Below are 27,154 nucleotides of genomic sequence, written 5' to 3' on the forward strand. Positions count from 1 at the left end.
ACAGCATGTGTATACACTACTGCTAATACACACATGCACTCATAATTAAAAGAAAAGTAAAAAAAAATAAAATTGAATGTGCTCTGAGACATGTTTGGTGTTTGAAGCCTGTCTCTTTAGTTTTGCACTGGAGTTACAAAGAAATCTCACCATATGTGGAAGTCTCACACAAAAGCTTTTTGGTAAATATCTGCCTCAAACTGACTTGCAGATGTTCACAATACAAGCTTTTGGCCATATTAGTGTACTATACTACATAAACTGTACATTATGTACCACACTATATACTACACTTACTGGCAATTTATTAGGTACTGGGTAGGACCCACCTTTGCTCTCAAAACAGCCTCAGTTCTTCATGGCATGGATTCAACAAGGTTCCTTTGAGATGCCATGATGCCACGGCTCCATGTTGCCATGATTGCATCACATCATTTACATATACCTCGTGTAGCTAATGCTTTTATCCAGAGCCACTTTTGAGACCACACAATTGTACTATAAGATGGGTAAATTGTGGCTATGAAGCAATGCACATAATCAGAAATAATACTCAGATTAGCATTCAAATGATGATTGATTGAGGGGATCAATTTGAAGCAAGAAAACATTCCCCACACCGTTACACCACCACCACCACCAGCAGCCTGAACAGCCATGCCGTTGACTGCAAATTCTCACATCGCCATTTGCATGTTACTGAAGTTGGACCACGCCATGTCTTTCCAAACTTTTTCTGTCCACCTTTGTTGAGCGTGTAGCCTCAGATTCCTGTTCTTGGCTGACCTGAGTGGGACCTGATGTGGTCTTTTACTGTTGTAGCCCATCCGCCTCAAGCTTCAACGTGTTGAGTTTTGTGATGCATTTCTGCTCACCATGGTTGTAAAGAGTAGTTATTTGAGTTACCATAGTCTGTCTGCTCAAACCAGTTTGGCCAGGGCGTTTCCACCTGCAGATCTTCCAATAACCGGATCATCCATCTGTCCATTTTCCATACTGCTTATCCTATACAGTGTCGTGGGGGAGCCTGGAGCCTATCATAGGGATTTTGGGGCACAAGGCAGGGGACACCCTGGACGGGGTTCCAACTTATTGCAGGGCATAATCACGCACACCTTCACATACTACGGCAATTTGGAAAATGCTAATCAGCCTACAACATGTGTCCTTTTAATGGGGGAGGAAACCGGAGTACTCGGAGGAAACCCCAGAAGGGGAGAACATGCAAACTCCGTGCACACAGACTCCGTGAACCCCCCCTTTCCCGGGGGGATTCTTGTACCATCTTGTGTAAACTCTAGAGACTGTTGAGCGTGACAGTCCCAGGAGATAAGCAATTTCTGGAATACACTAACCAGTCCATCTGCACCAACAACCATGCCACTGTCAAAATCACTGAAATCAAATATCATAATGGGGAAAATGGTGATGAGAACATTAACTGAAGCTCTTGACTTATGTATCTGCATAATATTATGCATTGCGCTGCTGCTGCTGCATGATTAACTGATTGGGTAATTGCATGACTGTGCAGGTGTTTCTAATGAAGTGGACAGTAAATTTAAATACTACATTATACATACACAGAATATGCTACATTATATATTATACACTGTATATTATACTATATACACAATAAGCTGTATTACAGTGTATATACTGATAGTACATTTCACTGAATCACACGGTGTAAAACACACTACTTGTAGTAAAAAGACTCTTTGAGATGTAGCTCATGACTAATTTTAATCTATAAAGATAATCTTTGTAGCTGAACACTAATACTTTGGGGTGGCCATTAAGTTTTTTTCCCCCCTCTTGTTCCTTTTTAACGCTTGAGTTCTACTTGCTGTCTAAAGCAAGTATATAAAGATTTGGGCATTAGTTTAAGGAAAATATTTTGGGTGAGGGAGACTTCCAGACTTCAAGCCTTAACACACACACACACACACACACACACACACACACACACACACACACACACACAGTTCAAGTCCTTGAGGACTTTAAGTTTAGAAATGTATTCATTGTAATTGTAGGTTTGGGATTATCAGGAACTGTGTGTACATATGTTTAGACCTTGTGAGGGCCAAAAAGGACCAAATGTCCTCACAATGAATAGAATAGTGTCAAATGTCTGAACAATCACCCGGTTCTTACAAAATACTGTGCTTTTACAGTTTTTATTTAAAAATGCAAAAGAGCCAAAATTTTTCCTTCTGTTTACTAGGGTTATGGTAAAATTAGATTAAGGTGTAGACAATAGCAGAAATTAGTTGCCATGGTCCTCACAAAGGTAGAAAAATGCATGTGTGTGTTTGTCACTGAGCAAGTTTTGAAAAGATTTGCATCATGACACGAAAATGTATTTTCTCCTGGAGGCTTTTTGTCCCAGTTGTTCTGTTACACACACACACGTCATAACTGCATGGCCTATTCTTAATTAAATGGTGTGTGTGTGTGTGTGTGTGTGTGTGTGTGTTTTTGTAAGTAAGAGAGTGTCAAGAGGTTGGCCCTTGTTAATGAGCATCCCTGAGTTGTGTGTGTTGCTCTTGGGAAGGGAGGTGAGGAGACGCGTGCCCAAACCTGTGTCTCATTGTCACTCTGTTAGGTTTGTTACCTAATGTAGTGTGTGTGTGTGAGAAATGAGAGACGGACAGAGATAAATAGAGACAGGTTGACCCGTTGCTGGGTTTTGGGTGGTGCGTTTTGAATAATAATATTTCTAGTGCAGAGTTGATTGGCTTGTGAGTTTAGTTGGATTAAAACATTTTAAAAGTGTGCATTTATCGTATTTCTGAAGAATGCTTTGAATGACTTATTTTCAATTCACAAAATTCTAACTGCCACACTTCTTTGGTGACTTGCTCTGTAATATGTGCCATCATCAGGATTTAAGTGTGTTTAGTGAGCTGAATCAGAATTGTGATGTGCTTAGTGATTCTGGTGCTGATTTGGTGTTTGTTGTGGGCATTTTCATTATTCAAGTCAAAAATTTGCAGTTGGCTGCGGCTTTGACGTGATGTCGTAGGGAGACGTTGCTAGCACAGTTGCAATGCTATTTAATAGATCACATTCATTGGCTTCAGTGTCATACTTATGAGAAATTCAGAGTGAAAAAGTCGAGACATGCGTCGCTCTCTTTGTGTAAAGATGAAGCGATTGCTAAATCTCACTGCACCACTATCAGCAGGTAATCGATTGGCATTGTAGCGTACCGTTAACTGAAGTCAAATTTGACCAATATAATTTATAAATGAAGTTTAAAATGAAAGGTAAACTCAGAATTTCATTATGAAATAAATCTTGGATGTCACCGAAGATGTTCATTCTAAAGATTAATATGCAAAGGCTTTCAGTGTGGAATTTTCTGTATGTTAGGTTGGAGTAGGACTTGGAGCTTTGTTGTGTGCTTTTTTTTAATCTTTACGTAAAGCCAATAAATCTGTTCAGTACACAGTTTCAGTCTATGTAAGCTGCAGTTTAAACCTGAAATCCTCCACTCCCTCGCTATTTAGCCTCACATAGTAATCCAAGAAAGCCTTAGAAACTCATGTATATTGAGCCTGAATTTAATAGAGCACTGGTCCATTATCGCTGTGTCTTCTTGTTCGCAAGTGTGAGGTTTTGATTGGTTGCATGTAATATGGGCGGATACGATGGCTGCAATTCATTCCCCGGTGGTGTTTACAGTTTGTTGCAAGGAGATACTTATATTGTCTATATAATTTGTAATAGGGATGCATCGATAACAGTATTGGTGTTGGGTAAAATACCGTGATACTAACATTCAATACCAGGTGAACTATTTGATATGAGTATACATTGTCATGCTAGTGAACAGACAACACAATGACAACAATCTGGACGAATTTCATGGTTAATGGTAATGTCAATCAAAGGAAAATATCAGGAGAAGTTACTGCAGCATTTTCTTACAATAAAACTCTGCTCAAAGAGTCCATTGCTAGCCGCTACCAACATGCCAGAAACTGCCAGGCTTACAGTAGATTGTCTGAAAAGCTAAGCTTAAAGGAAATACACTGTGCATAACGTACAGGAACATTGCATATTGAGGACATAGAGAGGCAATAGTAAGTGTGATGTGGTGAGACAATTCGCAAAGAAAACCTAAGATTTTTATCTACTACTACAGAAGGTAAAAGTAGACTGTGTGTGTGTGTGTGTGTGTGTGTGTGTGTGTGTGTGTGTGTGTGAAAGAAGGGGGGGATGGTTATGAAAGAAAATGAGTCAGATTTCATGTCTTGATTACTTGACAACATAGTCTCTCACTTTACCCATTGTGTGTGTATTTTCTCCTTTAGGTGCAGACAGCTCCTCCACCACCACAGGGAGTGCATCTCCTGTCCCTAACTGCTATGAGTCCCTGGAAGGAGGAAATTACCCAGGTAATTCTACACCACTGTAAACAGTTGAATGTCCAGCTGACAATCATAGGGGATGTCATCTTGCGGCAATTTGTGGAAGTCAGCGGGAGGCGTCCTGAGGAATTCTGTGGGAGGTGTATTGGGGAAGTCGGTAGGCGCTGTCTTGGATGGGTAAGCAGGTGCCATCATAGGGAAGTCAGGGGGTATTTTCTTGGGAAATTCAGTGGGAGGCATCTTGGGGAAGTCGGTGAGAGGCAATTTGAGGAAGTCTGCGGGAAGCGTCTTGGGGAAGTGGATGGGCACCATCTTAGGAAAGTCAGCGTGAGGTGCCTTCAGGGAACTCTGCGGGCTCTGTATTTGGGACGTCAGCTTGAGACAACTTGAGGAATTCAGCAGAAGGCATTGTGGGAAGTTGATGGGAGGAGTCTTGAGGATCTTGACAGGAGGTTTCTTGGGGAAGTTGGCAGGTGCTGTCTTGGATGGGTCAGAAGGTGCCATCTTGGGGAAGTTGGAGGGAGGTGTCTTGAGGAACTCTGTGAGAGGCATCCTGGGGAGGTCAGCGGGAGACGCCATCTTGGATAAGCCGGTGGATGGTGTTGTCTTGGAGTCTGTAGCAGTTGCCTTGGGGAAGTTGGCGGGAAAAAAATATACACCTGGTACTCCGGGAAATGTCTTGCTGCCCTTTCATTCTTATTTTTTTAAATCTCCCTCTACCTGTTTTCCTAGGCTCGCATGCTGTTCCTCCTTCTGCTCCTCCTAGTGAACCCACCAAACAAGCCCCGCCCTTTGGCTACAACTATCCAACCATGCAGCCTGGTTACCCACAAAGCCCTGCCCCCCGACCAGAGCCCATCCCTTCGCAAGGAGCATATAATCAACCCGGATATCAGCCATATTCACAGGTAATTGCAGGCAATTGTAGTGTTGACAAGTTGGGCATGACTACAGCTGCTACATTTATGTGTATATACAATGTGAGCTTTACAGTTGTGTGTGTGTGTGTGTGTGTGTGCGCGCGCACTTGCGCATGTCTGTAGCCATTCCCCAGTCTGAACCAGCTCTCTACAGCACTGGGTGGACTAAGTGGAGTTCCTGAGCTGGAGGTGGAGGCTCTGCGCCCCGTTAACCTGCTGCAGGAGAGAAACATGCTCCCCCCAGCACACCTCGTTCCACTCGAACCCAAGCTTAGCAGCGACCTGCGCAAGGTCAACTGCAGTCCAGAGTAAGCCTACATATATACACACATTATTTGGTGATTCTAAAATTAAAATTAAATAAAGAGCATTATAATGGGTTAATTAGACAAATGGGCCTACCAATATTTTATACACAAAACCATCATGTGAGTGTATGTGTGAATGAATAATTCTCTGTAACAAGTAATACATACTACTTCATATTGGAAAATTGTCTTGGATCAAATTATTAAAGCATCTTAAATACTACACTAGTAAAGTGCGTAATCTAGCATCAGTTGGTAAAGGAAAAAGATGCCATTCTTTCCAGCATAAATGGACTAAGAATTGGCATTCACAACATGGAGGATTTGAATTTATTTATTTTTTTTATTAATTTATTTTATTCATTCATTTTTGGAAACATAATAATGCATCATAAAAATAATCCTGCATATTTTAATGTGAACTTTGTTTTTGCTTTAACTTTAAAATAAATAAATACGTTTTAAAAAATAGATAAATAAGAGTTCCTAACCACTGAGTTAAACTTGTCAATAAACTCATGCTGACAATTTTCTCTCTCTCTCTCTCTTTTTTTTCTCCTGTCTTTCACTGTCAGTACATTTTGCTGCACTCTGACCAACATTCCTCAGACTCAGGCCATGCTGAATAAAGCTCGCCTGCCACTTGGACTCCTGCTGCACCCTTTCAGAGATCTGACGGTACAATAAACCAGCTTCCATTTCTTTTTTAGAAAAAATGTGGTCTTTCAGTAGTTTCTTGATTGTTTACCACATTTGAATGGGGTAGGGATTGAGTGAGACAAAGGGCATGTGTTTGAGTGAAGCAGGTGGGTGTGTCTGAGTGGGGTAGCCAGGCATGGCTTTGAGTGGGGCATGTGGGTGTGGCTTTGAGTGGGGCATTTGGGTATGTGGCTTTGAGTGGGGCAGGTGTGGGTGTCTGAGTAGGACAGGCAGGCATGGGTTTGGGTGGGGAAAATGGGTGTGGCTTTGAGTGGCAAAACTAACTGCCTCATAAATAAATGTGTAACCTACATCATGTTTTGATTATTCTTTTCCTTCTTACATGTGATCACCAATCACTAGATTCATAATTCAGAATATTTTGGAACTCTACTTATATGAAGTAAATATATGTAAAATGTAGATATTGTTTTGGGTTAATATTAGCCTTTTAAACGAGCAGTTTAAAATTCCACCTCTTTATTTTACTATCCATTTTCATCTGTGTTCATTCCCAAATTGAGCAATACCATTGCCTGCCAGGTATATAGTGCTGAAAATGTGTTGGATAGCTCAGTCTAGCCATAAGGCAAAGTATTAGTGTTCAGCATTCAGTTTCAGAGTGAGTACTTCAGTATAATACAGTGTTAATAATATGGTACAAATATGGTGTAAATATGGACAAAATCACAATATACATTTCTTGTTTGTCTCCCAATTCGTTTCTTGTCCAACACCTCTCTCTTTTTCTCAAAACAGCAGTTGCCGGTCATCACCTCCAACACTATAGTCCGCTGTCGTTCGTGTCGGACGTACATCAACCCGTTTGTGTCGTTTCTAGATCAGCGCCGGTGGAAGTGCAACCTCTGCTACCGTGTGAACGATGGTAAGAATAAACAGTAGTAAGGTGGAATTCAAGAATGAGTGGCCTGGGTTCCTGTACACACTTTATCAGCTTAATTGAAGTTTGTTGTATTAAACCTTGAATGCCTGAGGGTTTTAGTCATTATTAAAGACATCAAGAGCATAACCGACAGTGAGTTTATGCATGTAGATGTGATGTGCTTATTTCTTTGTCTCTGTCTCTCAGTTCCTGATGAGTTCATGTATAACCCGGTCACACGTTCCTACGGCGAACCACACAAGAGGCCAGAAGTGCAGAACGCCACCGTCGAGTTCATCGCCTCTTCAGACTACATGGTGTGTGTGTGTATCTGGGTCAGAGATGCAGGATGTACATTTGCATTTCTCTTTGTATGAGTATCAGAGGTTACAGATGTTGCATACTAGGGGTCTTGACACAGTGCCACTATCTCTCTGTTTAGTGCTCCAAATATCTGTCTTTATCTGTACAGTGAGGGAAAGAAGTATTTGATCCCCTGCTGATTTTGTACGTTTGCCCACTGACAAAGAAATGATCAGTCTATAATTTTAATGGTAGGTTTATTTGAACAGTGAGAGACAGAATAACAACAAGAAAATCCAGAAAAATGCACGTCAAAAATGTTATAAATTCATTTGCATTTTAATGAGGGAAATAAGTATTTGACCCCCTCTCAATCAGAAAGATTTCTGGCTCCCACATGTCTTTTATACAGGTAATGAGCTGAGATTATGAGCACACTCTTAAAGGGAGTGCTCCTAATCTCAATTTGTTACCTGTATAAAAGACACCTGTCCACAGAAGCAATCAATCAATCAGATTCCAAACTCTCCACTATGGCCAAGACCAAAGAGCTCTCCAAGGATGTCAGGGACAAGATTGTAGACCTACACAAGTCTGGAATGGGCTACAAGACCATTGCCGAGCAGCTTGGTGAGAAGGTGACAACAGTTGGTGCGATTATTCGCAAATGGAAGAAACACAAAAGAACTCAATCTCCCTCGGCCTGGGGCTCCATGCAAGATCTCACCTCGTGGAGTTGCAATGATCATGAGAACAGTGAGGAATCAGCCCAGAACTACACGGGAGGATCTTGTCAATGATCTCAAGGCAGCTGGGACCATAGTCACCAAGAAAACAATTGGTAACACACTACGCCGTGAAGGACTGAAATCCTGCTGCGCCCGCAAGGTCCCCCTGCTCAAGAAAGCACATATACATGCCCGTCTGAAGTTTGCCAATGAACATCTGAATGATTCAGAGGAAAACTGGGTGAAAGTGTTGTGGTCAGATGAGACCAAAATGGAGCTCTTTGGCATCAACTCAACTCGCCGTGTTTGGAGGAGGAGGAATGCTGCCTATGACCCCAAGAACACCATCCCCACCATCAAACATGGAGGTGGAAACATTATGCTTTGGGGGTGTTTTTCTGCTAAGGGGACAGGACAACTTCACTGCATCAAAGGGACGATGGACGGGGCCATGTACCGTCAAATCTTGGGTGAGAACCTCCTTCCCTCAGCCAGGGCATTGAAAATGGGTTGTGGGTGGGTATTCCAGCATGACAATGACCCAAAACACACGGCCAAGGCAACAAAGGAGTGGCTCAAGAAGAAGCACATTAAGGTCCTGGAGTGGCCTAGCCAGTCTCCAGACCTTAATCCCATAGAAAATCTGTGGAGAGAGCTGAAGGTTCGAGTTGCCAAACGTCAGCCTCGAAATCTGAATGACTTTGAGAAGATCTGCAAAGAGGAGTGGGACAAAATCCCTCCTGAGATGTGTACAAACCTGGTGGCCAACTACAAGAAACGTCTGACCTCTGTGATTGCCAAGAAGGGTTTTGCCACCAAGTACTAAGTCATGTTTTGCAGAGGGGTCAAATACTTATTTCCTCATTAAAATGCAAATCAAGTTATAACATTTTTGACATGCGTTTTTCTGGATTTTCTTGTTGTTATTCTGTCTCTCACTGTTCAAATAAATCTACCATTAAAATTATAGAATGATCATTTCTTTGTCAGTGGGCAAACGTACAAAATCAGCAGGGGATCAAATACTTTTTTCCCCTCACTGTATTCATATATAAACCTAAACTAGTTTTGCCCTCACAATAAACACTGGTGGGGGACCCCAGAGGTAGAAATGTCAGCACCGTCAGCATGGTGTGTACGTTCTCGCTCTGGCAGTTCCTCAACCTCAGCTAGATCACTCAGGTTCGCGACTTTGCCCAGGCACCCCGCCACACATGGAACTTAAAACCTCCCACTTGCATGGATGTCAAACAATCAAATTATTATTTGTCACATACATAACCGTATGACATACAGTCAAATGTGTTTTATGACCACACTGATATATGAAAGAATGAATGAAATATATAAATGAAAAAAGAATATAATCGAGAATAAAACTAGAATATATGAATAGAAATGTTTTTAAAATTTAGAATATAATACAAAAATTACAGTTCTAATATTCTAAATGGAATAGAAAAACTTCCTTACCAAGATTCCCTGCGGAACTTTCTGACAAATAAAATAAACCAAGAATTGCACCTTCTATTTCAGGGCTCTATGGTAATTTTTTTTTTTTTAATACCATTGTGCTCTTAATTGCAAAAATGTAGATGCACGGTTGAAATGTAGGGTGTGTGTTTATTTATTTATTCATTTTTCATAAAAGAGAGTAACGTTAATGTGCAATAAAATAACACACAAGTAGCATGAGAACTTGAGCTTGAAGATTATGACAGAATTTAGGAACATAGTGTGAGCCATGATAAATTAATTTACCTTCTGATAAACTAAATTTCATATTTTTAGTTAATTTTACAGACTGTATGCAAAAAACAACCGTTAACCTGTTCCGCCTTAACCACCTCAACAAATACAATAAACATCAATGTTCAGTCTTTGAAGTCTGCTCCTCTTAAATATATTTAAAGCTACACTATTAGACATTTTCCAAATTCTCCAAAGCCAATTCTCGAACCGCTCTGCGTATATTGTGTGTATATATCTGAATGATCTCATAGGCTGTGATTGGGGGAGTTCATTTACCCGTCAGATGCAAAGCGCTTTAGTTTAATGGTGTTCATTGCTGATGTTCCAATCAGGATTTTTACAGCTGATACCGATTTCTTGTCATCTTGATCGACCTATACCGATCCAGATACCAATCTTTTTTTGTTTAAGTTTTAATCAGGAGGTCTGTCATAAACCAGTTAAATGTGAACTCTCTGCTCATGGTCACTTTTTTAATTGAATTAAAATAATAGTAATGACACACATACTGTTGGTTAATTAATAAATAAACAAGCACTAAATATTTATTTTTAAATATCAACAATAAAGAGTCCAAATTAAAAATAGACTAACACAAAAATGATCCATATTAGGAAAAAGGCTAATAGCCTTCTAAGGAGATGGCGAACTAAGCTTAATGTCAAATTGATATTAAATGCAACCCATAGTCATTACACATTATTTATCATTTTATTTATATTTTATGAATTTATTGTAATATCTTTTTTTATATATATATATGTATATTTAATGATTTACTTATAACTAAGCACATTTTCTGTCTTTACATTTCATTAGGTTTTTTAGATTTATTTTTTCAGTTGTTCTTTTTAGATTGGTTCCCCCAGTACAGTGTTTGTATCCGCCATGTCTGCTGATGATATTGTGTGTTTTGGGGGATTAAATCAAAACATGAAAACTGGAGGTGGCAACTATGAGTTTAAATGAAGTGAATGCGCTGTCTATTAGGGTTGGTGAAGGGAGCACGCCAGCGTACTGTATTTTTACAGACTGAACAGTCGCTACTCTTGATTATGATTGGTGAGGAATTATTTAATAAAGAAGTTTGAATTACACCCGCCTAGTAGCGTTAGCATTATTATTAATTTACTCCTCCCGACACCGCTGTGGCTACACGAGAATGTCATAGTCGCAGGTTCAGGTCATTTTGCCTGATCAATAAAAGATGGCGGTTTGTGAGATCGGCAAGTTGAGAGAAGCAGATGACGTACAGTGTTACTCTTGTCATCATAATGGTTTCTTTGCAGTATTTGCACACTTTGGTTGACTGAAGTGATGAAACGCAGTGCGAAAGTAACTGTGCATTTGAAGTTGTAGTTTTTATTCCGATTGTATTGTACAAATTTGAACAGGTCACTCGCACTTATATTTTTTTCACAGTCGCACAAAGTACTTTTGGTCGCACTGTAGAGCCCTGTATTTTTATCTGAATATGTTGCATTTACATGAGTGGTCTCTCTCTCTCTCTCTCTCTCTCTATCTCTCTCTCTCTCTCTAGCTGCGACCTCCTCAACCTGCCGTGTACCTGTTTGTATTGGATGTATCCCATAATGCCGTGGAGACAGGCTACCTGAGTGTGTTGTGTCAGTCTCTACTGGACAATCTGGAAAAGTGAGCCACTTTATTACCATCATGGACTCTGTTCTGAATAGAAATATACCTAAATAGCCCTGAAAGTTTCTCGTGCTTCTCTGAACTCATAAATGTTGCAGTGTGGATGAAGAGAAGATGCTGTATTTGGTTGTGAAAGTATATTCTCTTTCTCTGTTTCTCTCTCTCAGGCTGCCTGGTGATTCTCGCACACGCATTGGATTCTTGACGTTTGACAGCACAGTTCACTTTTACAACTTGCAGGAGGGGCTCTCACAGCCGCAGATGTTGGTTGTGTCTGATATCGATGGTAAAATGTAGTCCCCTTTATTCCCAGTGATGACTGGCATCACTGTATTAGATGAAAGGCTGGTATCTAGTATCTTATCAGAGCTATTAGGGTTGAACAGTGCATTATATAATAATGTCTCATTGATGGAATAATAAGAACAATGAACCGATGAATTTCAAAAATGGCATTATGAACTATAACATCCAGTTAAATGTGTGTGTGTGTGTGTGTATGTATATATGTGTATGTATATGTGTGTGTGTGTGTATGTATGTTATGTCCTGCATTGCATTTATAAATCATACATTTTTGGAGGTATTGGTTTGTAATTTAGTATTAAAGTATTACATCTCCTTTGATTAGAGCGGTTCATATGTTGCGCTTTGTTTTAAAAACGAATAAATGAAGAATAATCTTTTTAAACAATTTCTATAGATGTGTTCACTCCAACTCCTGACAATCTGCTGGTGAATCTGAAAGAGAGCCAGGAGGTACAAGTTTCTTTTCTCTTTGTGTGCGTGTGTGAGACACCTCCACCTGTTTGTTTCATGTGGCTTGTAACGGTTTCTATTTGCATGTTATTGTGTGTTCTTGCGGTATTTATAAAGTGTATATTGTTTGTTGTGCATCACTGTGTATAGCGCTCTCTCTCACTCTAGCTCTTAACTTGTATGTATTTTCTGTGTGTAGCTGGTGAAGGATTTGTTGAATGCGCTGCCCAAGATGTTCTCTCACACGAGGGAGACGCACAGCGCCCTGGGGCCGGCGCTACAAGCGGCGTATAAACTCATGACACCCACCGGGGGCCGCGTGTCTGTGTTCCAGACGCAGTTACCCACCATCGGAGTGGGACTGCTGCAGTCACGAGAGGACCCCAATCAGAGGTCCAGTACCAAGGTACATGCATAAAGAACTTGAGGAACCCGGGTATGCCATAAGTGCCAAACTGCCACTTCTACATGTGATACACTGTACTTATAACACAGAACTTTTAAAAAGTAAAGTTCTGATCAGTCAGAAGGTGTTGATTTAATTATCTATAACAGCAGTTCTAAAAGTTGTTTTGGGTCAAAGCGGTCAGAATTAGAGCTTAATTTTAGAACTAGCTTTGACTGAAGCCGTCTACATAATTTTTAAGACTTTCATTTAAACCGAGCTTGTAATCGCAATATTTATTTTACATTCAGTTCATTGTCTTTATGTTGCATTTTCTACGAATGTTTGATATGTATGACATGCGTATGAAAATAATCACCTTTGTATGTAGGGCGTGCAGCACCTTGGTCCTGCTACAGATTTCTATAAGAAGCTGGCTCTGGACTGTTCGGGTCAGCAGATCGGGGTCGACCTGTTCCTTTTGAGTTCTCAGTATGCAGATCTGGCTTCGTTAGGTAAACACAGAGTGGTGCGGTGTTCCCATACACACGTGCATATGTGATGGGAATATACTGCTCAACTAGATAAACAATAAATCTCTGCATGCTCTCGCTTTTTATTTAAAATTTTTTTTTTTTTTTTTTTTTTTTTTTTAAGCCTGCATGTCGAAGTTTTCAGCCGGCAGCATTTTCTACTACCCAGCGTTCCACCACGTTCACACCCCATCTCTGAGGGTGAAGCTGCAGAAGGACCTGCAGCGCTACCTCACCCGGAAGATTGGCTTCGAGGCTGTAATGAGGATCAGGTGCACCAAAGGTACCAAGTTTCACCACCGCTCTCTGTTATTCACAATCATGTATGTAGTGAGAGAGAGATCAGGTCTGACTGGTCACATCTGTCACTCATGTAAGGAGCAGTTCAACCTGTTAGGTTTGCCTAACTAGAAAAAATAATGGCTGATGTTATGTGCAATACCTGGGAAGTGTGGAAGTTCTTCAACACCCAAAATTTTATTACTCTTATTTAAAAAAAAAAAAAAAGAAAAAAAAGAAAAGAAAATGTCAGTAGACAACAGGACAAGCCTTAGCAACGTTTCTATACTTTCAAGAAATCCAGGCCCAGTTCTACATATCCTGTTCCGTATCCTGACAAACCGCTGTTGCATTCACCGCATTTAGGTATTACAATTAATACTGTGGAATGTTCACGGGACAAATTGTTCCTTCTTTCATTATCTCTGTCTTAACGTTAATAAGACCAAAATTACAGCTTGACTCCACGTAAAAAATACTTCTGAAGTCTTTCCTTTACTTAATTACAGCTTTGCCCGTGACTGTTACTGGAGACTCCTTCCGTAAATGATAAACGTGACCATATCCACAATTCACACAATCCACAATTTCACTACTATAGAATTATAAGTATATATACTATAAGAGCTGCTTTTATAGAAAACTAATCAACACCTGAGAATTCAGCAGCGTTACTGTTATATCGGTAACACTTGTCTAATGTGCAAGTTCACTACGCCAAAGAATAATTCAAATGAATTATGAATAGTTAAAAAGACCAAGGTTGACCGTTTGATTATTTTTCCATATTACGTAACTGTTTCAAACTGACCTTTAGAGACCGTAGACTCGTTAAAATTCCAATCAGAATATCTACAGCCAATAAGAATGAAATAAAAAATTTTTTTTTTTTTTAAATAAAAAAACGCCTCTCTCAAATAGCACTGCGTTTGTCTTATAATTTTTTTCTTACTTCTCTGATTGGCCGACAGGAATGTCCATCCACACGTTCCACGGCAACTTCTTTGTGCGCTCCACTGATCTGCTGTCTCTGGCTAACGTGAACCCGGACTCGGGCTTCGCCGTCCAAGTATCTATAGATGAGAACTTAGCGGATACATCACTAGCATGCTTCCAGGCTGCTCTTCTCTACACGTCTAGTAAAGGTATAGTTTGTGTGTGTGTTTGAGATAGTAAGAGAGGTGGACAGACAGGGAAAAAGGGCGGGGGGGGTGAAGAGTGCAAGAGGAACAGAGAGAGATGCAGGAACACAGGGACGGAGAAAAGAAGTATTTCTGAAATTGACCAAGCAAACTATAGAATTATAGAACTATAGAATTTGCTTCAACTGTGAAAGATACTGCTCTATTCTGAAATTTTCTACATGGGTATTACATAGAAGTCACGTGACATCACAATGCTGTTATACTGTGCCAGATATGAATAGCTAGCTAACTAATAGTTACATAAAGTAAGTCAGTAAAGTAAGAAATAACACAGATGGGTGCTTAGCACTGGAGTAGATCGTTTGGTTAATAAACTTTATCAGGAAAAGTATTAAATCAGATTGATTATTGAATAAGACCACGGCTGCAGTAGCTGAATTACAGTAACTTTTATGGACATGTTGCTCCTTTTTCCACATCGTGTTCTGATCGTTTGGTGTGTGTGCGTGTGTGATTGACAGGCAAACGGCGAATCAGAGTTCACACCCTGTGTCTGCCTGTGGTGAACCAGCTCAGCGATGTGTTTGCAGGAGCTGATGTTCAAGCCATCACCTGCCTGCTCGCCAATATGGGTACACACACAGCATGTTTAGTCCTGCCATGTTTTCTCTGATAACTTAAGGAGGAAAAAGTCACAGGTGTCTCACTGATGCCCTCTGTCTGTCTGTGCAGCTATAGACCGCTCTCTCTCCTGTAGTGTTTCGGATGCACGGGACGCCCTGGTGAACGCGGTTGTGGACTCATTAGAGTCATATCGCTCCAATATCTCCAACATGCAGCAAACTGGTGTCATTGCCCCCTCCTGCCTGCGCCTCTTCCCTCTGTTCACACTCGCTCTGCTCAAACAGGTGCAACACTCGGAGACACACACACTATACTGACAACTTCACTATTTAAGCATTGTATACGTCTCTTGCCCTGCTTCTGACAAGCGATAATGTTGAAACGCATCCATTTGTAATAATCACAGAGAGGCTGTGGGGGTGCAACAGCTCTCTTCAGATACTTTTTTTTTTTTTTTTAAACTTAAATACTATGTTCCAGTCAATATTAATGTAGGCTACAGGTTTTAATACATTTGTCAAAGCTACATGTTAGCTATACATGAGTACATGTATTAACATTAGTTTATACCACAGTCATGTTGATTTCTCAAATCTGATTGATTTAGAAGGTGTTGATTCATTTTCTATAATCTCTGAAAGCTTCAAGGCAAATCAAAGGTTTAGTTTGTGTGATACAACATATATATGAACACATATCATTTTTGTTCCAATTAGAAAGCGCTGCGGACGGGGACGAGCACACGGCTGGACGAGCGGGTGTTCGCAATGTGCGAGTTTAAGAGTCAGCCGTTAAAGCAGATCATGCGCATGATCCACCCTGACCTGTACCGCATCGATAACCTCACTGAACAGGTAACACACACTAGATGCACACACTGACTATACCAAGTGACACATTTCTTGGTCAAATCTGAGGGATCATAAACATGTGTGTGCTCTAGGGGGCGCTGCAGCTGAACGAGCGGGTGATTCCTCAGCCTCCACTGCTGCAGCTCTCAGCTGAGAAGCTCACCAGAGAGGGAGCTTTCCTCCTGGACTGTGGCAGCGTGAGTGCAACTGTCAAAACAACTCTACAGACCTCCACACTATTCTGCATTTACTACACAACTCTATACGCCCACTACACTATTCTACATACCTACACAACTTTATACTCCTCTACACGGTTCTGTATAACTCTCCACAACTCTATACAGCTCCACACGATTCTGTGCAACTCTGCACAACTCCATACAGCTCCACACAACTCCATACTCCTCTACACGATTCTGTATAACTGTACACAACTCTATACAACTCCACATGATTCTGTGTAACTCTACACAACTCCATACTCCTCCATATTATTATACATTATTACATAAACCTTCAAACATATTAACTATCAACCTTTGCGCTATTCTACAAAATTCCATATACCTTCAGATTACTCTATAAATTTTGATACAGCTCCATATACAACAACACTTTTCTACTTCACTACGCAACTCCACACTATTCTCAACAACTCCATACACCTTTGCAGTGTTCTGCATCACTACACAAACACATTCAAACCCACATTATTATTATATATCTATATAACAGTACATAACTCCATACATTCTACTGCACTATTGTGTATGATTTTTACACTTAACATTAGACTACATAACTCAACACAAATGTATATTCTCCCACTAGACTACACAACACAAGCTATTCCACTCTTAACCCTGGTCCACATGGCTAAATACACCTCCAATAACGTAACACAACCCTATAGACCTCCACACTCCTCTATAGAACTCCGTACACCTCCATAATATACAGTTTGACAAGTTGAAGATAGTGGATTTTTATGTAAAATTCTGAATTGCTTACTAAACGTTCACAGCGAAATGAAATGATCAGAATGAAATGCCTCCAGGTCTGTCTTTCAGAACAATATAAGGAACATTTTCTATTTAGTGCATGATATTGACTCCTTGACCTTTTGTTCTGTTAGGCGATGTACCTGTGGTTGGGGAGGAGTTGTAATGAGGTGTTCATACGAGATGTCCTGGGCTGCCCTGACTACACATCCATACCAGCCAGCATGGTGAGTGTGTATGCGTGATGATATTTGGGGAGAATGATTTGTATGCATGTGAGACAGATTATGTACTTGGCTATCCACCATACAAATAAATCCCCAAAGCATTAGATTTTGTTGTGTAGTTTATAAATCTGCAACAATCAGTGATTAGACACATCATATACTGGTCTAATAAAGATAGATTAAAAATCTTGAACAATAACTGACAGGATGAGATGTGTGTACATGTTTGTGTTTGTTTGGGAACAGACCGTAATCCCCGAATTAGAGACGGCGGCTTCTGAGAGAACCAGAGCCTTTGTGTCCTGGCTTCAGGAATCCAGAGGATTTTGCGCTGCCTTCTACGTGCTCAAGTATGACGACTCCTCATTTTTTAAAATCTTTTTTTTTGTTTGTTTGTTCTGTGTTACTCTGTTCTTAGTACCAGTAGCATTAAAGTGCTTTTTAAATTCACTCTCCATGAGACTATGTCATTGTATAAAACAAAAAAAAAGTGTAATAGAAGATAATCATGGATAGATGTCAGTCCCATCCCTTTCCAAATTCTGGCAGTTTTCTATCAATGTATACGTCACCTTTATGGTATGTGTAACAGCTATGAGAGACACAAACAGCCTACATTGCATTATGCTCAGTTATCTCACTTGCACTACTGAATATTCAATTCAACTCAGTTTTATTTGTATAGAACATTTCAACAGTAGACACTGTCACAAAGCAGCCTTGCAGAAATCCACGTGTAGATTAAGATTTGCTGCCTTCCAACACACATCGTTCAGTTATATTATCAGACGTGTTGTTATGGTTAAGTCTCAAAAGGTATTCTGTGTAATACTATACATTGTACTGTAGCCTGTAAATTCCTGTAAACTACATTCCTTTCTGTGTAGTAGATAACAGCAAAAATATAGGTCCAGCCTGAATGTTATTCCACAGTTACATTTCCAACATCTACATTAGAGTTTATTTGAAACTAATAAATTCAAATAGGCTGATTAGTAATGACTGAGAAGGGGGGGAAATCCCCACTCACTCTTCTGGCACACAGCAGCTCCCAGTCAGAGAGGATGAACGCCAGCATGTGCGTCCTCTGTGACACATGAAGCCAGCCTTTTGCATATTTCTGAATTACAAACTACTGCTCATGCTGTGTCACAAGGCAATATAACACACTCTGAGAAATTGCTGTCTGCCCTTTTCTGCATACATGAGCCCACAGATAACTGGCTAGTTTCTCTCTGATTTACAGCAGCAAAAGGAAAGCCATCCTTCCCATCCACACAGCACAGCCAATTTTGCTCTCATAGACTCCGGGCAACAGATGTCCGTGACACTGTTTGGGATTCAGTCAACAACAATGGAAAAGCTTTTCTGTTGCACGAGTCAGGAACCCACAACTGGCAATTTATATTTGTTGTGTAACACTGTTCATATATGATGGACTGAGCACTCTGAAAACTGGCCTCTACTGACTCCGCCCCTTACATTAAAAAAAATTAAGCTGCAACCACTGACAGGGAAAAAAATATGATGATCTGTGCACATTAATTTATCTGTGGTTCTAGTACATCACTGTTTTTACACAATGTAAACACTTCTGGCGAGGGATATGATTATCAGCATGTCTAACTCTCACCCTCTTTCTCTTTTTCTCTCTGTTCAGAGATGACCCTTCGGCAAAGAGCAGTTTCTTCCAGCACCTGGTCGAGGACCGTTCTGAATCCGCCTTCTCCTACTACGAGTTCCTGCTCCACATCCAGCAACAGCTGTCCAAATAGAACCGAGCCGGGTCTCGTCAACACCGTGGACCTAGTCCGGCAGGACGCCGCCCCACCGTCCCGCCACGTCACAAACCTCTCCCATCTCCCACTGGCCAGTCACAGCCTGTGGTGCCTCAAATGGGGGTGGGGCTAAAGACCATTGTGGGGAAAACAAACAAAGCAGCAAAACGAACACGTGACCTAGCGCAAACTGTGCTAATGAGAAAAAAGACGCTCTACCCTTTACATACACACACATACACACACACACACACACTCTAAACTGATTCTTCTTTCCTCCCTTGAAATGTTTAGCCTTCCTTATATCATGTGCTGAGTCTCTTTTTTTTTTTTCTTTTTTTAAATACCTTACCCTCATACCTTCATGTGTGTTCAGAGAACCCTGTGATTTAAGTTCTGTAGCTGTTAATACCACCGCTGTTTTCCTTTTCTCATCGCTTAACACTGCCTTTCCTCACAATGTAACACACTGATAACACTGATAAGCTGATGTTATCATTCCCTTCACCGATATATAGTTTCATCTTTCTCTCACTCTGTTTTTCCTTTCTTTTTTGTCCCGATTAATTGTTTTAATCACAAGTGTGGGTGTAGTTTTTAACGCCGAGCACTAGTCAATCTTTTTCCCCATCTCTAGCAGCAAGAGGTGAAGCGATAGCATAACCCAGACACACACACACACACACACACACACACACACACAGACACACAGAGTAAGACACACTTCTGAGATGCCTGGATCTGTGCTGTTTCTGAAGCTGAGATCATCCTTCTCTCTCTTGTTTTGGGGAATCATGCGGTAAAGCCTCGCTCTCCACTTTATAACTCTGGAGAAAAGAATATTTTATGTGCGATAATTTATGATCAGCTTATTGAATAAAATGAAAGCCTATTCCTCCTCGTTTGTGGTGTCACGTTTCATATGAAGTCAAGTGAAGTCCCGTGTGAAATTTCATGATGGATACACACCACACCACAAAACTTATGGAAGTGCCTTCCTCAAAATGGCTTCTGATTCAGCCTAAGAAAGGTCATCATGCTTTCTTTTAAGTGAGACAGTCTTTAGCAAAGGCGTGTTGCTGCTTACTTAGGCTGGTTAGTTATGAATAGAATGCAGGAAAGTGGTATTTTCAAGCCTCTGTGCTTGTTGCCAACAAGAAAATTTTAGTAGACCGAGAGAAACAAGCTGAATTTTTACCAAAAAAACCTAGTCAGTGGATGAAATGGCTTAATGCCAGGACTTGGACCAAAGCCCCACCCTCTTTTTCAATTGGCTCATAGGACCGAGGCCCACGAATTGCCACATGTGCAAAGTGAAAGTAAAGGCTACCACAAGCAATACTTTATTTCACATCCCGCGTCCTTTCCCTTTCAGTGCACACAATTTTAATTTGTGTTTGGTATGAGCATAGCTTTAGTTGAGAGAGCAGATTTTGTGAGGTTTTTTTTTTCCCCTCTTCATAGCAAGAGCCTAAAAATGTCTAAAGCACAAATGTTAGCACTTTTATTAACGCTCGATTCAGTTAATTCAAGCGAGTCACTAAAGTGAACACATAATCAGTAACTGCTATTAGGTTTTGATACTGAACTCTGTAGAAATCTTATTTACCTGCGTTAGCATCATTCAGTCTCTCATTGTGTGTGAACCACCTAACCGACTGACAGTCTTCTGAACTTTTACTCATGAATTTCCTACCTCTTTCACTCAGCGGCTCAAAATTTGATTCAGTGAATCATTTTGTTCACAAACAAGATTCAGTGAGTATCGTTTGGGCTCAAAGCTTGTGTAATGATGTAATGATACTTCTTTTTTTTATGTAGAATATCTTAACAATATAAGAGAGCATCCGTGCTGCCTATAATCTCAAAATAAAAATTCAAACTGAGTTGTCTTTTTTGAATATTTCTGGTCTTGCCTGTTGTGTTCTGGGATCGAGGAATCATTATTCTTCTAAACACAGACATAACTACTTTCCATGACTAAATCTGTTGTTTTATAGGTCAGTATGTTTATAATTCATACACAATGAATCTTTGAACAAATCAGAATGAAACTTTTAAGAGCTAAGAGACTCAAGATTCAGTGTTGTCAGCATTAAATGTGCATTAGGTAAGATTAGTCTTTTTTTTTCTTCTCTTCTTCTTCTTCTTCTTCTCAAGATTAGGTCTCTAACATTGAGGTGGGTTCAGCATTCCCTCATTCCCACCTGTGTTCATGAAGCTCCGCCCTCAGGGTCTAAAATATAGTGTCTATAAAATTATTGACAGGAGGCATGTCCAAACACAAACAAGCATTCCGGACCTGAAGTTGGAACCCAATCGGGTTTTTTTCAGCGACATAATACACTTTTGCTAAACCCACTTGTGCAAATATCTCTTTAGTTAAGTAAGGAATGAAAGAAATCGACTACTGCACCTTTAATATTAAATAATGGTGTAAAAATATTGCATACTGAACATACGGAATCCTTCAAGCACATATCGGCATATGTTAAGTAAATTGCATCTGTTCCATGTTAATCTTCCTTACTACTTCAGAATTTGAGCCAGTTTTTAGTTAACAAGGTGAACACAGGAGACAGTAAAAGCTACAACACAGTCGCTGTGTATATTTCTATACTTCGTTAACATAATAAGAGTGTTTTTTGGTTGTTTGTCTACAACATTGAATTGTTAGTTCAGGTTTAGCTGGATAGGTGGAAGTAATCTAATCCAATTTCATTTAATTTCATTAATATCGTTGTACATTTTTGTACATTTGAAATGATGTCGAAGCAATATGTGAAGCAACGTGCGACCATTAGGCAACAGCTGAGATGCTCCCTCCTAGTGGTGAAACATTGTTATGACTTGTTTCAGAGACATATGCTATTTGTAATATTAGAAGGACTGTTTTATCTTTTCTCCCATTCACTCTTTTCTTTTTCTTTCCTTTCTCATGAGAAAGATAGGAGAATGGGAATTCTATAAATGGTCTATAACTGTTGCTTTTCATTATAATTAATGAATTTAATCAAATAAATTCAATGATTGGGTCTCATTCTCAGTGCTGTTAGATTTAAGATTGGTTAGGAATTTAAATCAATTCCCTGAAGCTGTCACCTTATGACTTTACATGAATCATGTTTCACCTTTTCATATTAAATAAAGAATTTAATGAAATATGTCTTTGAAATGTCCATTTATTTGGCAAACGTGCCAAAGAAAAAAAAAGAAGCTCTGACCATAGAATATATATATATATATATATATATATATATATATATATATATATATATATATATATATATATATATATATATATATAATGAATAGAATACAATAAACAAAAGTGAGTACACCCCTAACTGAAAATGTCCAAATTGGACCCAAAATGTCAATATTGTGTGTGGCCACCATTATTTTCCAGCACTGCCTTAACCCTCTTGGGCATGGAGTTCACTAGAGTTTCACAGGTTGCCACTGGAGTCCTCTTCCACTCCTCCATGATGACATCACGGAGCTCAATAGGGCTTAGTCCATCACCTTCACACTCAGCTTCTTTAGCAAGGCAGTGGTCGTCTTGGAGGTGTGTTTGGGGTCGATATCATGCTGGAATACTGCCCTGCCGTCCAGTCTCTGAACGGAAGGGATCATGCTCTGCTTCAGAATGTCACAGTACATGTTGGCATTCGTGGTTCCCTCAATGAACTGTAGCAACCCAGTGCCAGCAGCACTCATGCAGCTCCAGACCATGACACTCCCACCACCATGCTTGACTGCAGGCAAGACACACTTGTCTTTGTACTCCTCACCTGGTTGCCTCCACACACGCTTGACACTATCTGAACCAAATAAGTTTATCTTGGTCTCATCAGACCACAGGACATGGTTCCAGTAATCCATGTCGTTAGTCTGCTTTTCTTCAGCAAACTGTTTACGGGCTTTCTTGTGCATCATCTTTAGAAGAGGCTTCCTTCTGGGATGACAGCCATGCAGACCAATTTGATGCAGTGTGCGGCATATGGTCTGAGCACTGACAGGCTGACCCCCCACCCCTTCAACCTCTGCAGCAATGCTGGCAGCACTCATACGTCTATTTCCCAAAAACAACCTCTGGATATGACGCTGAGCACGTGCACTCAGCTTCTTTGGTCGACCATGGCGAGGCCTGTTCTGAGTGGAACCTGTCCTGTTAAACCGCTGTATGGTCTTGGCCACAGTGCTGCAGCTCAGTGTTAGGGTCTTGGCAATCTTCTTATAGCCTAGGCCATCTTTATGTAGAGCAACAATTCTTTTTTTCAGATCCTCAGAGAGTTCTTTGCCATGAGGTGCCATGTTGAACTTCCAGTGACCAGTATGAGGGAGTGTGAGAGCGATGACACCTGAGACCTTGTAACACTAACAAGTCACATGACACTGGAGAGGGAAAATGGTTAATTGGGACAATTTGGACATTTTCACTTAGGGGTGTACTCACTTTTGTTGCCAGCGGTTCAGACATTAATGGCTGTGTGTTGAGTTATTTTGAGGGGACAGCAAATTTACACTGTTAAACAAGCTGTACACTCACTACTTTACATTGTAGCAAAGTGTCATTTCTTCAGTGTTGTGTCACATGAAAAGATTTAATCAAATATTTACAAAAATGTGAGGGGTGTACTCACTTTTGTGAGATACTGTATATCAGGATTTCGCTTTAACATGTAAGCCCATATTTATTATTTATTTTTTTAATATCCCTGGAATGTTTTCATAAACTCTGTTGTTGCACTTAAGATGTCTCAAGTTCTGACACTGAAGAACTCTGGTTTAGAAAGTCCTGTTTCTTCACCTTTCTTCTTCTTTTAGACATCTGCAAATCTGGACCAAAGTATAATTAAAAAAAAAAAAAAAAACACTAGCACACTTTGTGTAAGAGGCTCTTAAAAATAGAGAAAGAGTAGCTACAGGAAACTCAGTGGGCTGTCTGCAGTCCTAGATGAGAGGAAGCTGAGTAGATGGTCATTACTCTCTCAGTGTCGGCTAATCATGCAATAATCACCCAGACTGAAGGCTAAAAATACTCAAACCATTATCATGGCTTCCTAAAAATATGTCTGGCAGAAGGATAATGGTGTTTTTACCAAGCAGAGATTGGACCAAGATGGGTTTATTATGCAATATTTAAAGCAGTGGTCACAGAAACTACACAGGAACTAAAAGTTGGTGGTTCATAATTGAGGCGATAATGTTCAGCTAATGGTGGACAAAAAAGTGGTCATTTTACCCAAATTCTTCAAAGTATTCTCCAAAGTAGAATACATTTCACAAGACTGCCCTCTTGTGCGATAAATGCTAAATGCTAAATATACTTTAACAGAAACTTTAATATGAATGACTCTTTTAGAATAACTCTGTAGATGTGGACATGAATGAAATGAAGACTATTTGAATACTCATATGAGCCTTATATATTTTGTTTCAAAGGTTTTGTGACAATCCTCTGTACCAACTCTAGCCAGCATTGGAGGAGAAGAAACAATTTGGCTGAAATCGTCAAACACCCAGTGCAGCCAAATAATTCTCTTGTGAGCCAAAACAAAACAAAATAACAAAAAAAAAAAAAAAAGGAAACTTAACAAGAAACAGAAAACTCTGAATAAACTTTAGCAGTGATTATTTCTGGTGAAGAAGATGAAACTGGATGCAGAATTAGCTATGTTGCTACTGAACAGGAATGTAAACACAATCTGTATAAAGCTCTGAACTGAAAGGTGTGAAAAAAGGACAGCGATGGCACTCGTGACCATTCTCATCAATCAGCCTGAGCTGAACGTTGAGTGTTTATAGAGATATAACTTGGCTTTCAAGAAGTTGAAAGTGATGTCATGACAGTCCTTGCTAATGCTAACTCTAGTTAGCATGCTAATCCTAGTTAAACTCAATGAGCCAGGATCTAGGGCTGTTTTACGTTCCTTTAATTCGAAATTGCATTGCATGGACAACAATTTACACTTGCGAGCTCATTAGACAAGACCATCTTCGCCATTAACTGGTCATTTTTTTTTGTCAGAACAACTTTGGAGGAGGCTAGATAAACAAGCAATTTGCTTAGGCTACATCCTAAACTGTGGATAAAGCTTGTTTTGTACTTAATGCATAATGCTAGGCTCTGCGTAATAGTCAAGCGTGATTCGCCAAGAATGATGAGAACACTGATTGTGATCATGTTTTCCACTCTGCTAGTATGCACAGAAACTGTTTTGCACACAGTGGGTTTTTGGTTTGTTGGGAAACACCCTCGTATCCTCATGGGTGCTGTTAAGCGTTTTAGCTAACAGTCAACTGTGTCAAATTTTGGCTTTGTAACAACAACTGGACGTCATCTCATCTCTCTCTCTCTCTCTCTCTCTCTCTCTCTCTCTCTCTGAGACACACACACACGCAAACTGTTCCACTGGCTTTAACTTTATATTCTACAAGAATGATGTCATACACTTCCTCTTTCCGAGTTATGATGCCATTTTCTGCTCATGAAATGCCAGCACATTTCTTTTTCATACCCACACCCTCGTTTCTGGTTCATTTGCATGATGTTATGCCTCCCGCTGTGTGTGTATGGATTATTTTGGCTGTTTTGAAATTACCCTTTGTAGATAAGCACTTCCTTCCATGCTGTGTTCTCTTTTTTCATCCAGTGTGTGAATGTTCTTCTGTCGTCTGAACGTGCCATTACAAAGCCGGACAGGATGAAGAGCACACAATAGCAAGAGCAAGGCTTAATCATGACAATGCTCCACTCCCTGAGAAGACAACACTGTAGGGTCCCTTTAAAGATAATGGTCAGATGTAATGGCTCTTTACCACTCTGCTTTGTGGATTAACTTCAAGCAAAATATCCTATTGCTATATTATTATCATCCTGTTGCCCTGCCTCATATAAGTATTCACCCTTCTTGATGCTACCACCACCATGCTTCACAGTGTTGGGTTTCTGCCAAATGTAGCACTTTATTCCAAGGCCAAAAAGTTCAAATTTGTTCTAATCAAGCCAGAGGACATTTTTCCATATGTTTAGTGAGATTTAATATTGACTTTCGTCTCGCTGATCTTCCACAATTCTTTGTGGATTGTCCAGGCTGTAATTGTCCTCCCATCCAAGGTCAAGATCTTTCTAGAGTTAGCCTTGGCCTCTTGGTTGTTTCTCTGACCCAGTCAATGACTTGATGTGGATGGCCTTCTTGATGGATTTAATGCCACAGCATTTGGAATATTTTTTTTTAAAAACCCTTGACAGATATTTTTCCAGAACTTTATCCCAGGCTTGTTTTCATAGCTCCTTCATCTTTGTCATGATGCTGTTTGATTAGTTATTCTCTCTAACAAACTCTGGGGCCTTCCAGGGATACGTGCATTTATATTGTGATCACATGATACTTTAATTGAACATGATACTTTAATTGCCTTCATCTAAATAATGGACATAAATGCATGCGATTGGATAGAGTGCATCAAATGATCTGCTACAGAACCTGAGCTATTCGTGTTTAGAAAACTGGAGCTGCTGAACTACGGCCAGATTTTTTTCCTAAACTTATTGGCACTGCTACAGTATTTGGTCTGCTAAAATACTTTTGCATAAGGACTGCAGTCTGTCAGATAACAACCCCTCCAAAAAACAAAACTAGCATATAATAAACCTAGCATGATCCAGAACCTAATTTACATTATCCTAAACCAAAAAATAGCAGTTTGGTAAAGCACGCCGGAAGGTCAAAAGCAGTTGTGGCGTGCACACGAACCACAATCTTATCTGATTTTGATGCTTTCCATGAATTCCTTGTTGCTAGAAATATGTACCAAATAAAAACACACCAAGCAACATTCTTGACGTTTGTGTGAAAACAGAACATCTCTGGCATTGCTTTTCTAATACTACCATTCTCTAGCAATAGCACTTTACAAGTTGTTTACATT

General features: G+C 40.0%; 1 protein-coding gene across 5 annotated transcripts in view; it reads left to right on the forward strand.

Annotated features, from left to right (window-relative positions):
• Positions 1–20,114, forward strand: part of sec24b (SEC24 homolog B, COPII coat complex component) — a 29,701-nt gene extending 9,587 nt beyond the window's left edge. For 4 of the 5 annotated variants that reach the window (XM_017492574.3, XM_017492593.3, XM_017492614.3 and 1 more), the window contains 20 exons: positions 4,326–4,409; positions 5,115–5,290; positions 5,426–5,610; positions 6,186–6,288; positions 7,069–7,195; positions 7,400–7,509; positions 11,516–11,628; positions 11,799–11,917; positions 12,335–12,390; positions 12,590–12,796; positions 13,167–13,290; positions 13,433–13,591; positions 14,559–14,732; positions 15,254–15,364; positions 15,465–15,640; positions 16,073–16,210; positions 16,300–16,404; positions 17,346–17,438; positions 17,685–17,788; positions 19,099–20,114. In XM_017492574.3, coding sequence (XP_017348063.1) covers positions 4,326–4,409; positions 5,115–5,290; positions 5,426–5,610; positions 6,186–6,288; positions 7,069–7,195; positions 7,400–7,509; positions 11,516–11,628; positions 11,799–11,917; positions 12,335–12,390; positions 12,590–12,796; positions 13,167–13,290; positions 13,433–13,591; positions 14,559–14,732; positions 15,254–15,364; positions 15,465–15,640; positions 16,073–16,210; positions 16,300–16,404; positions 17,346–17,438; positions 17,685–17,788; positions 19,099–19,213 — 2,579 coding nt within the window. In that variant the 3' untranslated portion in view covers positions 19,214–20,114. The remainder of the gene's footprint in view (positions 1–4,325; positions 4,410–5,114; positions 5,291–5,425; positions 5,611–6,185; positions 6,289–7,068; positions 7,196–7,399; positions 7,510–11,515; positions 11,629–11,798; positions 11,918–12,334; positions 12,391–12,589; positions 12,797–13,166; positions 13,291–13,432; positions 13,592–14,558; positions 14,733–15,253; positions 15,365–15,464; positions 15,641–16,072; positions 16,211–16,299; positions 16,405–17,345; positions 17,439–17,684; positions 17,789–19,098) is intronic. The other variant, XM_017492585.3, reaches the window with a different exon arrangement.
• The last annotated feature ends 7,040 nt before the right edge of the window (positions 20,115–27,154 follow it).

The sequence above is a fragment of the Ictalurus punctatus genome, chromosome 2, assembly GCF_001660625.3.
Source record: "Ictalurus punctatus breed USDA103 chromosome 2, Coco_2.0, whole genome shotgun sequence".
NCBI classification, from domain to species: domain Eukaryota; kingdom Metazoa; phylum Chordata; class Actinopteri; order Siluriformes; family Ictaluridae; genus Ictalurus; species Ictalurus punctatus.